This window comes from Conger conger, chromosome 13 (assembly GCF_963514075.1).
Source record: "Conger conger chromosome 13, fConCon1.1, whole genome shotgun sequence".
Taxonomy (NCBI): Eukaryota; Metazoa; Chordata; class Actinopteri; order Anguilliformes; family Congridae; genus Conger; species Conger conger.
The window spans coordinates 40,382,674-40,399,423 of NC_083772.1; the positions used below are offsets into that span (position 1 = coordinate 40,382,674).

The 16,750-nt window shown below is 46.6% G+C and overlaps 1 protein-coding gene across 1 annotated transcript in view; it reads right to left on the reverse strand.

Moving 5' to 3' along the window:
- Positions 1 to 1,032: 1,032 nt before the first annotated feature.
- zgc:77784 (uncharacterized protein LOC402947 homolog) overlaps positions 1,033 to 16,750 on the reverse strand; it is a 97,406-nt gene continuing 81,688 nt past the window's right edge. The window contains exons 21-27 of the mRNA XM_061217016.1: positions 12,946 to 13,072; positions 9,878 to 10,141; positions 8,909 to 9,051; positions 7,917 to 8,033; positions 6,470 to 6,640; positions 5,194 to 5,333; positions 1,033 to 1,786 (exon numbers count right to left, since the gene is read on the reverse strand). Coding sequence (XP_061073000.1) covers positions 1,775 to 1,786; positions 5,194 to 5,333; positions 6,470 to 6,640; positions 7,917 to 8,033; positions 8,909 to 9,051; positions 9,878 to 10,141; positions 12,946 to 13,072 — 974 coding nt within the window. The 3' untranslated portion in view covers positions 1,033 to 1,774. The remainder of the gene's footprint in view (positions 1,787 to 5,193; positions 5,334 to 6,469; positions 6,641 to 7,916; positions 8,034 to 8,908; positions 9,052 to 9,877; positions 10,142 to 12,945; positions 13,073 to 16,750) is intronic.

The window sequence follows — 16,750 nt, forward strand, 5'->3', positions numbered from 1 at the left end:
CATCACTGACTAAGCACGGCTCGGTCTTCCCCTCTCACTGTGAAAAGGGACCCCTTCCCCAAAGACAAAATGTGTCCCGTGGGCTAAAGAAAGCAGCTTTCACAAACCCCCTCCCCTCTTTCTTTCTGCAAGGCAGTCAGAGGCAATTTCATGCTCCTCGCTGCAACCTCACCAACAGCTAATCTGCAGCAAACAGTCCAAGACATTGAGGAACAGGAGGAAAAAAAACAGCCTCTTGTTGTATTGCCTTTCGCTATCTTAATAAATGAAAATCACTGGAGCCGTTAGAGTTCTTCCGACTCCCAGGAAGTCTTTAGCAGCTTAGCGTTCCCTCTTTCCCCTTACATTACCATTTTAACAGCAGGGGGCCATCTTATTTACTCAATGCCCCTGCTGAAAACAATGCTTCGTCTAAATGGCAGTCTACAACGGTACTTCCTTAATGTCACCATTTCCCTTGAATGAATAAATGCATACAGAGTATCTTAAAAAGCACAGTAATATCACAAGTGCAGAGTATATTGAGAGGGGAGGCAGGGTAGTGGATATGGCATGGGGCTTTTACCTCTTGAGGTTGTAGGATCACAGTTAAATGTTCAGCTATAGAAACGGGCAGTGTGTTAAAACAAATATAAAATGTGTGCGTTGCTTTACCCTGCTGTAAAATCGAGTTATGCCAGCTTAAGCTGGTCTAGCTGGGTATGAGCTGGTGAACCAAGCAGGTCATAAGCTGGTCTAGCAGGGTACGAGCTGGTCAACCAACTAGTGCTGGTAGCTTGTCTGAGCAGTCTCTTTCAAAACATAGCTTGAGCTAGACAAACCATGTCAAGCTGGGAGCAGGTCTGAACTGGTCAACCAACTAAACCATAGCGAGCTGGAAGCTGGTTTAAACTGGTCAACCAGCAGTTTTAAACTAACTTGAGCTGTTTTTTTCAGCAAAGTAGATAAGGGTGAACAAACCAACGCCATTACATGAGAAACTTTCAGAAAGGGTATGTTTGAAAAGCAATATGTGTGGAGTGGAGTGCAATGATTGTTTAACAAACATATTTTATTGCATTTTTACAAAACAATACGAATACCAAAATTCAGTCAACAGAATAAAGGATCATTTTGGAGTTTGAACAGAACACATCACTTTTTTTTTTTTTGCACTATTTCAGACAAACTTCTTCGAAATGACAGTTTCTTCCAAATGGCCATCTTATCACAAGCGTTCTTGGAGAAAAAAAACAAAAAAAAACATAACACAACACAAAAAGCAACATTCTGATTGGACCGCAGATACGATCCAATGGCAAAGATGGAGGTCGGTGAAGGAGTATGTTTTGGACAGGCTGGTTAATACAGATTGTGCTTTTTTTTGTTGTTGTCATTCATCTCACAAAAGTGCAATTGTATTTGTGGTTCTCAAGGGTATACATTTTGACAGAAAATTGGCACATTCAAACAGAACTTAGCAATAGCTCACAATTTGCCTTTTTTTTTTTCTTTTACTTGCTTTCATATAAATACAATATATTCTCTTTCTTCTGCAGCACCCACATAAAAATGTATAAAGATGGCTATATACACATGGAGGTAGGAGATCATATGTACACAAGTCAGGAATTTGAAATAATCCTTTCAGTTCATCATTTGGGCTTGACAGGCAGACGATGATTCTGTACACTCTTCTTCTCGTGTTGGAAGTCTTCAGTCACAGAAAGCCAGAAGTAAAAAAAAAGATACTACACAGAAAGGCTCAGAGCGTTGACTGATCATCTGGTTCCACTTATCTCATTTCCTGAAAGTAAACACGTGTATAAATAAATTAGAAGGGTTAGCAACATAAGTTGGGCAAGTTACATCCCTGTAAGCGCTGTCTCTAGAAGCCCTGCTGAACATTCCGGCTTAAACCCGCCTAAACTGGTCAAGCTGGTTTAAGCTGTGTTTTTGACGCTTTTAGCCGGTCAACCAGACATTCACTGAACAGGGTATATAGTAAGATAGTCCACCAGTTGACCGTTAGCTTACTCTTCCAGCTTAACCAACCAACTTTTACCTGCTAAAGACCAGCTTTGACCAGCCACAGACCAGCTAAGACCAGCTAGAAGTGTCGAAAGCACAGCTTCAACCATCTTAGAATCCCAGCTGGTCTTAACTGGAATTTTCAGCAGGGAAGCTAAGGATTCAATGGCCACTGAAAGCACTGTCAGTGTTACTTAATGGTCTAAGACAGAGCTCAAAAACTGTTCATTTATATGAACATTAGCTTGACAAATGTCAATCACATTTACATTCAGCACTTCATTAGGTATTTATTAGACTTAGTTTTGGACTTATTGGTCTTCTGCTGCTTTATGTTTGACCAGTCTGGCCCTTCTCCACTGACCTCTCTCATTAATAAGGTGTTTCTTCCCAGAGAACTGCTGCTCACTGGATGTTTTTTGTTAGTTTTTTTGCACCATTCTCTGCAAACTCTAGAGACGGTTGTGCGTGAAAATCCAAGGAAATTAGCAGTTTCTGAAATATTCAAACCACCCTGTCTGGCACCAACATTTCATCGCCAAAGTCACTTAGATCACATTTCTTCCCCATTCTGGCATTTGGTCTGAAAAACAGCTGAACCTCTTGACCATATCTGCATGCTTGTATGCATTTAGTTGCTGCCACATGATTGGTATAAATATTTGCATTAACAAGCTGGTGTATCTACAACCTAATAAAGTGATCACTGAGTGTATATGCGCCACTTGAAATTCTGGTCACATTCATTGAACTAAACAGCACTGAAAAACTCTCATAACACAGTAAAGCAATGTTATGATTAAATAACTTATATTGTTTTGGAAACAGGGTTGGATAATGAAAGGCAGGCTCGTTCTCCATCTTTTTTTTCTCATTAAAAAAATACCAAAGTGCAGTTTGTGTCGTACTGTACACAAGTTGCACAGCACCTTGACTTAAGTAGAGTTATATCAATATGATGTATTGCAAGTTGGAACAATAACCTGAATTAGAGATTGCGGAAGAAAAACAAAACATCCATGGCGAGAACTAGCCCTGCCCCTCCTCCCCTCCACCCCAAAACTAGCCTCAGCTCCGTGTCCGTCTGCGTCAACCAACCGCGGTCTGAATCCAAGCGAAACAGTGTAACCCGAAAATCCGTCCCAACGGAAAAACACACCGCCAGCTTTTACGGAGGAGCAGAAAACAGAGAGGTCAGGCACGTCAGAGGATCGTGAGATCCCCGCGAGGGAGCGGTGACCTCTGGGGCACACCCACGAGATCTGGTTACCTCTGAAGCCTCGCACACAGGGTTAACCCACAGCGTGAGCCTTACATCACCCAGCTTCAGTAATCTAATAGAGCTTCACGTGTAAATTATAATAAGCCCCAGATTTGGGAAAGGGGGGGGGGCATGTTGTGCAGCATGAATACACCTCTCTACTTCAAAATCAATCACCCCGGTGGACTCAATGGAAGCTCACGCACACAGCAACATTCTCAGCCTTCAATCATCTGAGAAAGTACTTTATATACTTACTGGACTTACATAAATTATATTAGCGGCTTAATTACGTTAGAGTCCAGTCGGCACGGAGAATTTCGCTGTGCGCGGTAGACCACTCCTCCGCTTTCGTGTAAAACTGCTCGGGTGTTTGCGTTTCATGAATGAACCCCTCTACGTGTGTCGCGTAAGGAGGCAAAGATTTGTCTATTTTCCTTGGGTCCAGTTGGCACACAGTAAAGACCTTTGCTCCAAGGCCAAGAGGCTTGTACAGAATTGAGAGAGAGAGACAGAATGAATGAGTGTGAGAACATACAGTGCGCATGAGGCAGCGAGTACACTCAGTGAGCACTTTATCAGGTATTTATTACTTCTTTTTCATTAAGTCTTCTGCTGCTGTAGCCTATCCACTTAAGAGGTTTGATATGTTGTGTGTTCAGAGATGCTCTTCTGCATACCACTGTTGTAAAGTGTGGTTATTTGTGTTGCTGTCACCTTCCTGTCAGCTTCGACCAGGCTGGCCCTCCTCCTCTCATTAACAAGGTGTTTTTGCCCGGAGAACTGCTGCTCACTGGATGTTTTTAGCTTTAGATGTTCAGAGCCTCTTGACCATGTCCGTGTACAGGTATACCTAATAAAGTGATCACTGAGCGTATGTGCATGTGTGTGAATGAGTGTGTATGCATAAGTGTTTGTGTGTGTGCGTTGGTGTGCATGTGTGTGAGTGTGTGTGTGTATGTGTGTGTGTGTGCGCGTGTGTGTGTGTGTGTGTGTGTGTGTGTGTGCGTGCGTTGGTGCACACACACCTGTACAGGCTTCTGAGAGACACAGAGCGAGAGAGAGACTTGGAATAACAGGTTCCCTCATTTACGGATCCAACTGAGAGAAGCAAGGCTTCAGATCGACTGCGAGTGATTGAGCTGGTCCTCTTCCTCATCTGGCATGTCAGGCACACACCTGTTACCGCTGCCCTGCGGACCCCCTTCCGCGGGCAGATCACCTGGCCCTTCACGTGCCTGGGCCCCGCTACGCTAGCCAACTACCCTGTCACTCTTCCAATTACATCACAAGGAGCGCAAACGCCGTAGCTCATCAAAAATCTGTTTGGGAGAGCTCGAAGCCTGCCGCTCTAGCCGTGTGACGCAATCCCTCACGCTCACCAGCGAACAGCGGGGGGCCAGAGACGCAGTAAACAACACCTCTGAACCCGCCGTGTCTATAAATACACCCTTGCCTTAACTGTTCTGTTCTCACAGTGTGGGATAATTATACTGTCCAGCTGGATGTCTGTACGAGTTTCAAATGATGCAGATTATTTCGGTTGTTTGCGTTTCATGAATAAGCCCATCATTCACTGTTTCTATAAGTATACTCCGATCTTTAATCTTCTTTTCTGTACATTTTAGGTTCATTATATTGTCTAACTGAATCTCTGTACGAGTTTTGTGTGTGGCATTTTCTATACTGTATACTGTATACTGTACGTGGGTCCATAGATATGGTGCATTTTTACAATTCTGGGTGTGCAGAGAGGTGTGCAGAGACTCTTAGGGGTGATGGTACACTTTAAATAAACCTGAACTTGAACAGGAAAAGAGCATGGTTTGCGATAAAGCCCAGAGAAGCTCAGATAAAGAGGAATGGCGTGATAAAAAGCTAGCGTAGCGATAGCGCTAGCGTAGCGATAGCGGGGGGCTCACCTCGCTCCTCTTCCTGCCCGCCCCGTGTTCCCGGGATCCCGTGGACCCGCGCGACGACACACTTCCTGTCGTGGAGCAGTTGCTTGACATTTGACACCTGGAGAGGAAGCCGGGTTTGCAGTACGGGATTATGTCTTCTTCTGCAGATAAAAAAAGCGTAAGAGAGAATAAGGGGGAAAAAGTCACTTAAGAACAGCCTGCGGCTACATGCCGCAAATCAAATTCAAGCGATAACCTGAATTTAATTACTCCTAATCTCAGCGGCCAATCGGATTTCCCTCCTCGGATGGTCTGCCGGACGAGGCGCTGAGTTCTCCTTGGATATATCTCCTGGATAAATGTACAGTATGTGTGAAACTACTATAATGTATTTAGAGTGTGCCGCCATCTGTAGCAATGCACCCACATGTGTGCCTGCATTGACACTGCATGTGTGTGTATACATGTATATGCACTGCGAATGTGTGAGTACATGTATATGCAATTTTAGATGTATTTGCCATCAAACAATTCACATGTGCTTCAAGTGCAAATTCTCATCTTTTATTAAAGTGTATTTCTATACACTTTACATTTTGGTTTCACCATGTAGAAATGACAGCAGTGTTTGTACATAGCCCAACCATTTCAGGGCACCGTAATGTTTGGGACATACTAATGTTATTAAATGAAAGTAGTAGTGTTTAGTACATTGTCGCATATCGTTTGCATGTAATGACCGTTTGAAGCACAGCACCAAATCAGGAAAACATCTTTATCTTTATTCCAAACATTATGAAGGGCACCTTGTGTGTCTACACAGGTCTGCCCGTGTATATGCTTGTGAGAGTGTGTATGATGCTTGTGAGAGTGTGTATGGTGCGTATGCTGCATGCATGTCTGAATGTGGGTCAGGACCATGATGGACATTCCCTCAGAAGCTCACCACCTCCAGTGGTTACCAGGTATTGCAGTCTATTAAGCCAATGGTGCCAAAAATCACATTTCCCCATTGAAGTCAAAACTATGAATTTAACCTGGCACACTGATACTGTTGCAAGAGAAGATGTAAAATGTTTCATTCTTATTCATCCCTTCACATATAAGTACCCAGGGTGCATGCTCTGGTGCCAACAAGGCCCCACAGTCAAACATGGCCGCCTCCATGAATTGGCTTCAGGCACCATTGAGCAGCTCCCACAGGAATCCATGGTAAGCTGTCTCCACATCCTACACATCTCCATGGTGTGGGCTGATGCTGAACTTGCACACGTTAGCTTCGCGAGCGCTCTCTCACCTTCTATGTGCCGCGGTGCCTGCCCCCTCCTGTAGGGGGCGCTCTGCTCCCCTCTCCTCTCCATAGACGAGAGAGGGGTCCCCTCGCCGTCCAGCGAAGCCTGCCCGCAGTGGAGGACGCTCTCTAGGAGCCGCTCGTCTGCAGGAGGAGGTACCGGGGGCGGGGGGAGGTCTGCGGAGGCGAATGAGAGCCGCTCAATCTCTGCCGGTCCCGCAGGACTGCGTGTTCATGTGCCCATTAGTTTTTATTAGATTTCCTCTGCGTATCCTGGAGGAATCCTGACTGACGTAAATCTACTGTAGTGTCCTGCCACTGTGGGTTAGCTAATGAAACAGACAGGGCTGAACACTGCAATGTCCAGCCTACAGGGACCAAACTGGACTTGTGGCTATAGCTTTTGTGGACCACACCATCCGGTGAAATAATATTCCGACTTATTTAGCCTCATTCACACGGATTCGGAGTGATTTTCGAAGTTATGCGCATATCATTGAAGAAGAGCAGCAGGATACCCACAAAGAATGATTAACAGCCTTATAACCAACTCAACTTGGAAGCTCTCAGGCTGAACAGTGTTTTATTTAAAACTGTAAAGCAGGGCTGCCCGACCGTGTTCCTGGAGATCTACCATCCTGTAGGTTTTCACTCCAACCCTAACAAAGCACACCTCATTCAACAGCTAGAGCAGGGCTGCCCAAACCCTGTTCCTGGAGATCTACCATCCTGTAGGGTTTCATTCCAACCCTAACAAAGCACACCTCATTCAACAGCTAGAGCAGGGCTGCCCAAACCCTGTTCCTGGAGATCTACCATCCTGTAGGGTTTCATTCCAACCCTAACAAAGCACACCTCATTCAACAGCTAGAACAGGGCTGCCCAAACCCTGTTCCTGGAGATCTACCATCCTGTAGGGTTTCATTCCAACCCTAACAAAGCACACCTCATTCAACAGCTAGAGCAGGGCTGCCCAAACCCTGTTCCTGGAGATCTACCATCCTGTAGGATTTCACTCCAACCCTAACAAAGCACACCTCATTCAACAGCTAGAGCAGGGCTGCCCAACCCTGTTCCTGGAGATCTACCATCCTGTAGGGTTTCATTCCAACCCTAACAAAGCACACCTCATTCAACAGCTAGAGCAGGGCTGCCCAAACCCTGTTCCTGGAGATCTACCATCCTGTAGGGTTTCATTCCAACCCTAACAAAGCACACCTCATTCAACAGCTAGAGCAGGGCCCACAAACCCTGTTCCTGGAGATCTATCGTCGTGTTGGTTTTCACTCCAACTCTAAACAAGTACACCTCATTTCAACAGCTAGAGATCTCATTGAGCTTCTATGTAGGAGAATCTGGTGTGCTAAATTAGGGTTGAAATGCATGATAAATCTCCAGGAACAGGGCTGGGCGGTCCTGCTGTAAAGCCCTTTGAGACCCCCCTCTCTCTCACCTCCTTGGGCCAGCTGGTCTCGTCGGTACTGGCCAGCCTTGGAGCCCTTCTTTTTGGCCCTGGACTTGTGGACCTGTGGCGTGTGGGGGCCGTCGTGCGGGAGGGGACGGGATCGGCCTGGCCAGGAGGGACAGGGGGGTTCGGGGAACAAACGGTCAGAGCCTCAGACACACATCCAGTCCTCCAGATGAAATGAAGTGCTCTGCATCAGCCAAGAAGGAGCTGATGAACGCTGACTGCTTGCTCTGCATCAGCCAATGAGCTGATAGCCTGCTGGTGTGAAATTGTCCACCATGGTTTTTTTAAATAATACTAAAAATAAAAAAAACTTAAGACTGTTTTTCTATGTCAGGGGTCCCCAACACTGGAGAACCATAGTTCTCATATAGGACCTGAAGTGGGGATGGCTGGTTTAAGTTTCACTGATTTATTTATGCATGAAATCTCGGAAAACATTTCATTTTCTTGATGGATAAATCAGGGGTAAGCGATCTTTGGGCGCAAGCAGAATCTGGGCAGGAGCAAGATTTTGAATCGTGCCACAATTTTGATAGGCAGGTAAGGCCAACTCCTGGCTGAGAGCTGCCCTCATTGGATGCAAAAACAGAAGTCCCTGAAAATCCATCCTGGGACGGTCACAGATATCGGAATATCGCCGACCCCAGCTTTAAGTGTGAGTGTTAAAACTTTCCGGTATCTGAGATGGCCCCAGGCTAACGGGCGAGTGTCAGTAAATTTAGGCGACCATAGGTGACGCTAACAGGCGAGTGTCAGTAAACGTAGGCGACCATAGGTGACGCTAACAGGCGAGTGTCAGTAAACGTAGGCGACCATAGGTGACGCTAACAGGCGAGTGTCAGTAAACGTAGGCGACCATAGGTGACGCTAACGGGCAAGAGTCAGAAAACGTAGGCGACCATAGGTGACGCTAACAGGCGAGTGTCAGAAAACGTAGGCGACCATAGGTGACGTCACGTAAACATGGGACTCACCGGGCCCAGAGGCGGTCATGTTCTCTGTGCTCAGTGCTGCCCCCTGGCTCGCATCCTGCCGGTGGCTGGAGTGGTGTGGTGCGCTGACCTCTGGGGCGTCGCTATTGGACGACAGGTTGGGGTCGTGGGGGCAGGGTCCTCTCCTGTAGAACAGCGGCATGTTAAAACTAATCACACAGCACATCGCTCATTTTCAATTACTCAGGCAATCACCAGAGGTGGGAAGTCCAGGGGTCAGAAAGTAAAAGTCCTGATATTCCTAAGTCCTGTTTCTTTCACCCAACTCATTAATTAATTCTCATTCCTGGCCGAAGAATTATGGTATTTCGTACCACGTTATTAAAAATGCTAAGCTAAGGCAGAGCGGTGAGGACAGAGGCAGGGCGGTGAGGACAGAGGCAGAGCGGTGAGGACAGAGGCAGAGCGGTAAGGACAGAGGCAGAGCGGTGAGGACAGAGGCAGAGCGGTAAGGACAGAGGCAGAGCGGTAAGGACAGAGGCAGAGCGGTGAGGACAGAGACAGAGCGGTAAGGACAGAGACAGAGCGGTGAGGACAGAGGCAGGGCGGTGAGGACAGAGGCAGAGCGGTAAGGACAGAGGCAGAGCGGTGAGGACAGAGGCAGAGCGGTAAGGACAGAGGCAGAGCGGTAAGGACAGAGGCAGAGCGGTGAGGACAGAGGCAGAGCGGTAAGGACAGAGGCAGAGCGGTGAGGACAGAGGCAGGGCGGTAAGGACAGAGACAGAGCGGTGAGGACAGAGGCAGAGCGGTGAGGACAGAGGCAGGGCGGTGAGGACAGAGACAGAGCGGTGAGGACAGAGGCAGAGCGGTAAGGACAGAGGCAGAGCGGTAAGGACAGAGGCAGAGCGGTGAGGACAGAGGCAGAGCGGTAAGGACAGAGGCAGAGCGGTAAGGACAGAGGCAGAGCGGTAAGGACAGAGGCAGAGCGGTGAGGACAGAGGCAGAGCGTACCGCGGCAGGTGGGCCGTGTCGAGGTGGTGGGGGCGTGGTGTGCCCCCCGGGCCCCGCCCCTCCTCGCGGGGGGAGGGCGTGAGCGCGGCGCTGGATTGGTGGCTGTAGGACGGGGCGGGGGGGGAGGGCGTGAGCGTGGCGGTGGATTGGTGGCTGTAGGAGGGGGCGGGGGAGGAGCACCCTCCTCTCAGCTCCTCCAGCGTGCCGTCCATGAGGTACGTCCTCTCTGGCAAGGGCGGGCACCACTCCTCCTCTCTGTCTGAGCTGTGAGAGAGAGGGAGAGAGAGAGAGAGAGAGAGGGAGGCAGGGAGAGAGAGAGAGGGAGGGAGAGGAGGATGGAGAGAGATTAATTTCTTCTGTATGATTACGATATGTGATTACTGTATTTGTCATTGCCTAATTGTTATGTTTGTGAAGGCTGTGTATGCTTTGGCAATGTAAGTGTACCCTTACCGTGCCAATAAAGCTTATTTGAGTTTGAATTTTTACATTACATTACATTAATGGCATTTGGCAGACGCAGAATTTGACAGGGAGAGAGAGTGAGCGAGAGACAGACAGAAGAGAGAAACGTATTTTATCTAAATGACAATTTTCTCATTGTAATTATCCTAGCATTAATTATGGTTCATGTTTTATTTGTGCTGTTGTGTATATGTATGTTCGCTTTGGCAATATTTACAATGCATATTTCCTGCCAATAAAGCTCATTGAATTGAGTTGAGAGAGAGACAGATGGAGAGAGAGAGATAGAGAGGGAGAAGAGAAAGTGACAGAGAGTGAGTGAGAGAGAGAGAGCGACGGAGAGAGCGAGCGAGAGACAGACAGAGAGAAATAGAGAGCGTGCGATAACTTGCAGTTGACATTGACTGACTGGGCCGGTCAAGCTACACTACGTTACTGCTGCAGCCATGTCACACGCTGCAAAATGGACCAGTGAACGTCTTTAAAAAAAAAGGCCGATTGATTTTTTGCGCTTCTGCATCTGATTGCTTTATTTCATTTCAGTAGCTGATGCATCCATTCTAATGAGGCGATAATGATTCCTCAATTTCGTTAACTCAAAGGGCCATTAATATTGGCAGAATAGCAGGCACACCATCGATTTCCCACGGTCCGGAGCTGAATTACACAGACGTCACTGGAGCTCGAGATTTAGAGGAAGAACAGGGAACCGTCTGGGAAATGGAAATGAAGGATGGCTACAATTGCTGGAAAACACAACCCACTCAATCCCACAACACAACCCACAATACCACAGTAAAAGGACACAACCCACTCAATCCCACAGCACAACCCACAACCCCACAGCACAACCCACAACCCCACAGCACTACCCACAATCCCACAGCACAATCCATGCAACCCCACACCACACCCCACAACCCCACACCACAACCCACAACCCCACAGCACAACCCACAACCCCACAGCACAACCCACAACCCCACAGCAAAAGCACAGTGCATCATATTGTTCTGACATTCAAACACAAAATTACAGGCAAAGTTGTGTATGTACACATGCTCCAGATTTCAATTCAGTCAATTAAAGTAAGTAAGTGAGCATTATTCATTCGTTAACCACATTTCAATGTATTTTCTGAGCTGAATTTGAAACCTGGTGCACTTGTACTCGGATTGCATAACACACAGACTGTAGAAGCACATTAAAAAATGAAACGTTAATTTACACTTCGTACACAGCCATTATTCCTTCATTAACCAAATTTCTACATATTTTCTGATCTGAATTTGAAAGCCTGGCGTCCAGGATTGCATAACGCACACACACCGCACAGGCACAGTTCTGAAACGAAATGCTAATGTGCGCCACACGCGGGAGCGGAGACACAGAAAGCTGCAGAGGATGCAGGAAGACAGGCAAACAAAGAGCCAGATGTCCTGGAACAGCAGGGGCCGAGTTTACGGCGAATAACGGAAAGCTAAGGGGGGAAGCGCGACTTTCAGAGCCGTTATCCAAAGTCAGCGCTGATTTAGAGCCACAATGGCGGCCTGGCGATGCGGAATCAGATCCCAGCCCCGTTGGCCTTGACTGACAGGCCGGGTAATAACGGCGAGTATTCGTTAAGGGCGCATGAGAAAGCGCTGTCCTTACGTCATCTAATTCGGGGGTGGGAAACTTCAGTCCTGGAGGGCCGGTCTGCGCGGTAGCTTTTGTTCCAACCGATTACTTAGCTTTAGTTTTCTGACAACTCTATAAACCATGCCGGTTCACTCCCGTACTTGAGCACAGCAAAGCCTTGGAGTCTGCAGCTGTGACTGGTGTTTATACAAACGCAAGAGCAAAATACGATTGAGCTAACTGAATAATTAAACGGATTGGCCCTTGTCACACACCTCTGATCGACTGCTACTAAGTCGAAACACCATTGCAGAAAACCATTTCCAAGCAGACTACATTACATGATATTATAGTCATTTAGCAGACAAATAAAGTGCAAGTAATAACTGATCAATTGTAGTTATTTTTAAAAACTGGTTCCAGTAAAATCCTGATGGCACAACAGGGGTGGGGATAGAGGGTTTGTGTGTGAGTGTGTGTGTGTGTGTGTGTGTGTGTGCGTGAAGTGAGAAACAAAGACACATGAGAAAGAGATAGACCTTCCACTGGGACTCAAATGTAATTACATACAGCACTGCCCAGTAATGCAGTTACTGAATATGATCAACACACAGGACAGGGGACACTCTTGTAAACATATACATGTTTAGATGTACATTTTCTTTCTGGCCACATACAAAAATACTAAATAAACTAGAATGCTGGAGGACCTAAAACGCATTCTCTTATGAGTTAGGTTACATGCTGCTTGTGCAGACCTGGGTCAGATACATAATTATTTTGGATTCTTTTGGATACTCAATTGATTTTTCCTGGTGTAATTGAGCCAACCAAGAGGACCGGAAAGCGGGGTTTGCACTTTTTGAGATCATTTCATAGGTTCCAATACACCAGACATGCATAGAAAACTATGAATCCAAAACAATAATGTATTTGACTGTACAGACTGACTTGTTTTGGGTGATTTCGGGGTTGTCTCTCACCCCATGTCGCCCTCCTCTCCCGCTTCCTCGTAGCAGTGGTCCTCGCCCTGCGGGGGCAGAGCCTCGGTCCAGTTCAGCGACGGCGTCTTCACCGCCTTTCCCATGGACCTCTGCTTCAGAGGCTTCCCTGAAGGCAACACCAGACACGTCTCAAACGCAGAGTCTACACCAGACATGTCTCAACCTCAGAGTCAACACCAGACACATCTCAATCTCAGAGTCAACACCAGACATGTCTCAAATGCAGAGTCAACACCAGACACATCTCAATCTCAGAGTCAACACCAGACATGTCTCAAATGCAGAGTCAACACCAGACACTTCTCAAACTCAGAGTCAATACCAGACACGTCTCAATCTCAGAGTCAACACCAGACATGTCTCAAATGCAGAGTCAACACCAGACATGTCTCAAACTCAACACCAGACATGTCTCAAATGCAGAGTCAACAGCAGACACGTCTCAAACGCAGAGTCAACAGCAGACACGTCTCAAATGCAGAGTCAACACCAGACATGTCTCAAACTCAGTCAACACCAGACACGTCTCAAACTCAACATCAGACACGTCTCAAACTCAGAGTCAACACCAGACACGTCTCAAACTCAGTCAACACCAGACACGTCTCAAACTCAACATCAGACACGTCTCAAACTCAGAGTCAACAACAGACACGTCTCAAACTCAGAGTCAACACCAGACACGTCTCAAACTCAGAGTCAACACCAGACATGTCTCAACCTCAGAGTCAACACCAGACACGTCTCAAACTCAAACTCAACATCAGACACGCCTCAAACTCAGAGTCAACACCAGACACGTCTCAAACGCCGAGTCAACACCAGACACGTCTCAAACGCAGAGTCAACACCAGACACGTCTCAAACTCAACACCAGACACGTCTCAAACTCAGAGTCAACACCAGACACGTCTCAAACGCAGAGTCAACACCAGACACGTCTCAAACTCAGAGTCAACACCAGACACGTCTCAAACTCAGTCAACACCAGACACATCTCAATCTCAGAGTCAACACCAGACACGTCTCAAACGCAGAGTCAACACCAGACACGTCTCAAACGCAGAGTCAACACCAGACACGTCTCAAACTCTACATCAGACACGCCTCAAACTCAGAGTCAACACCGGACACGTCTCAAACGCGGAGTCAACACCAGACACGTCTCAAACGCAGTCAACACCAGACACGTCTCAAACACAACACCAGACACGTCTCAAACTCAGAGTCAACACCAGACACGTCTCAAACTCAGAGTCAACACCAGACACGTCTCAAACGCAGAGTCAACACCAGACACGTCTCAAACTCAGTCAACACCGGACACGTCTCAAACGCCGAGTCAACACCAGACACGTCTCAAACTCAGTCAACACCAGACACGTCTCAAACTCAACATCAGACACGTCTCAAACTCAGAGTCAACAACAGACACGTCTCAAACTCAGAGTCAACACCAGACACGTCTCAAACTCAGAGTCAACACCAGACATGTCTCAACCTCAGAGTCAACACCAGACACGTCTCAAACTCAGAGTCAACACCAGACATGTCTCAAACACAGAGTCAACAGCAGACACGTCTCAAACTCAGAGTCAACAGCAGACACGTCTCAAACTCAACACCAGACACGTGCCACAGGTCAGTGATCTCAATAACCACAGTGATAAAATAACAGTCATGAGACAGTGGCACACACATTTAAACATTATTGCATCGGGTAACCACAATAACAGAGTATTCACTGGGGGACAGGCAGGCTGGGAGCATTAGAAATAGCCTGAGGGATTAGTGGAGGGAATTCAGAGGCCGGTGCAGTGGGAAAGAAACTGTTTTTAAAATGGGTTGTTCTGGTGGGCAGTGTTCTATAGAGCCTTCTAGAAGGCAACAGCCATAAAAGGTGGTGTGCTGGGTGAGTGGGTTCAGAGATTCTGGATTCCTGACCAATGTTCGTTTGAGGTAGAATGATACGATTGATGGGAGGGGCCACAGATGAACTTAGAAGATGTATCGACAATATGTTGAAGTTTTTTCTGAGTATGACTGTCTGAGCTGTTGCACCAGACTGCTTTGGATGAGCCGAGGATGCTTTCAATGACGGCTGTGCAGAAGTGGAGCAGGAGGTGTTGTCTGACTCTGAACTTCTTGAGCTGGCGTGGGAAGAATAATCCTTGCTGTGCTTTTTTGATGATGTGGTCTGTCTGGGTATTCCATTTCAGAGTATTGCTGATATGAGGCCCAAGATAATTGAATGAGTTGGTGATGGGCTTGGCAGAGATGAGTATGGGGGTTTTGGGGTCTGCTTTGTGCCTAGAAATCGACGATGAACTCTTGCGGTTTGCATGAGTTGAGTTGCAGATTGTTGTCTGAGCACCAGGTGACTGCTTGGTTTGAGGTGAAATGTGCTATTTGTGTTGTCTGAATTGTCTAAACTGTTTGCTAACTCAGTCATCCTGCTTTGTGAAACAGTGCCCAGAGCTCAGAAGAGTATATACAAAAGAGTATATTTACAAACAAGATGGAAATGCGGGCACTTCAGACTTATTACCTAATTAGTATGGCACTTCAGTCATTTACAAATGAATTGGACACATTGGGGAGGGGGGTGTTCTCTCTGCACTGTTATACGATGTGATTGCACATGACCTAGGTCTAGGTACATTCAGATGTGATTCCACTATTGCCACATATTACTTTTTTCATTCACTATCCAATTATTTTTTCGAAATTTTTTAAGTCATTCTCAGGACACAACCATCACCGTTACCTTCCCTTGATGGGACCCAGTCCTTCACCTTGAGATATTTATTTTCTCCAGATTTTTATTTTCTGTTGCATTGTAAAACTCTTTTAACTGCCAAGTCAATTCTGGAAGGTGCAGACCGGTGCAAGCTTTCTTCCAAAGCAGGCAGACTGTGGCCCAGTTGATAAGAGGAACAATTTTGGGATGTGGACAATCCCTGCTACATCATCCCTCCCCAAATGGGTAATCAACAATTGTGTGCTTTACATCGAGAGAATCCAGTACACCAGTGGACCCTGTGTGTGTGGGTTTTCATTCCAACCAATTAATGCTGCCCTCATGGATTCCAATGACTCATTGAGCCATACGCATTTAACTGCATTAAAGCACAGAATATAAGCAACAATTATTTAGACAACACTAATAACACATTTCACTTCATATACATTGTGTGAAAACCTACAGCCCTAATTGAGCAAACAATTGAAGTAATTATATAATCAGGGTGGAGGCTGGAATAAACACCAGCATACACATGGTCATCCATGGCACTGAGTTTGAGACCGCTGGTTTAAGATTGCATACTCACTTAATACTACTAAGTCAGGGGTGTATCTCATCTGAAAATTTTGTTGTACCCCAGCACTAGGATACCTGATTGAACAAGTTAACTCATCGTGATCTTTAATCAAAACCTTGAAGAATCAAGTGTATTTGTGTTAGGCTAAAACAAAAACCTGCACTGGCACCGGCCCTTTCTGCATAAGACTGGACACCCCTGACTTAAGTAGTGATAACACTATTAAATTCCAGAGGTGGAAAGTCCAGGGGTCAGAAAGTAAAAGTCCTGCCGTGTTTTCACCTCAGCCTGATTTCACTAGTTAGTTCTACCTCCTGGCTGAAGAACTGCACCTACAAGCAACTCCAGGTGATTGACTTTCACTTTCTGAACCCTGTATTTTCAACCTCTGGATTCAAGTGTCTTAGTCCTGGGCTAAAACAAAAACCTGCACCCACACCAGCCCATAAGATAACAGTGCT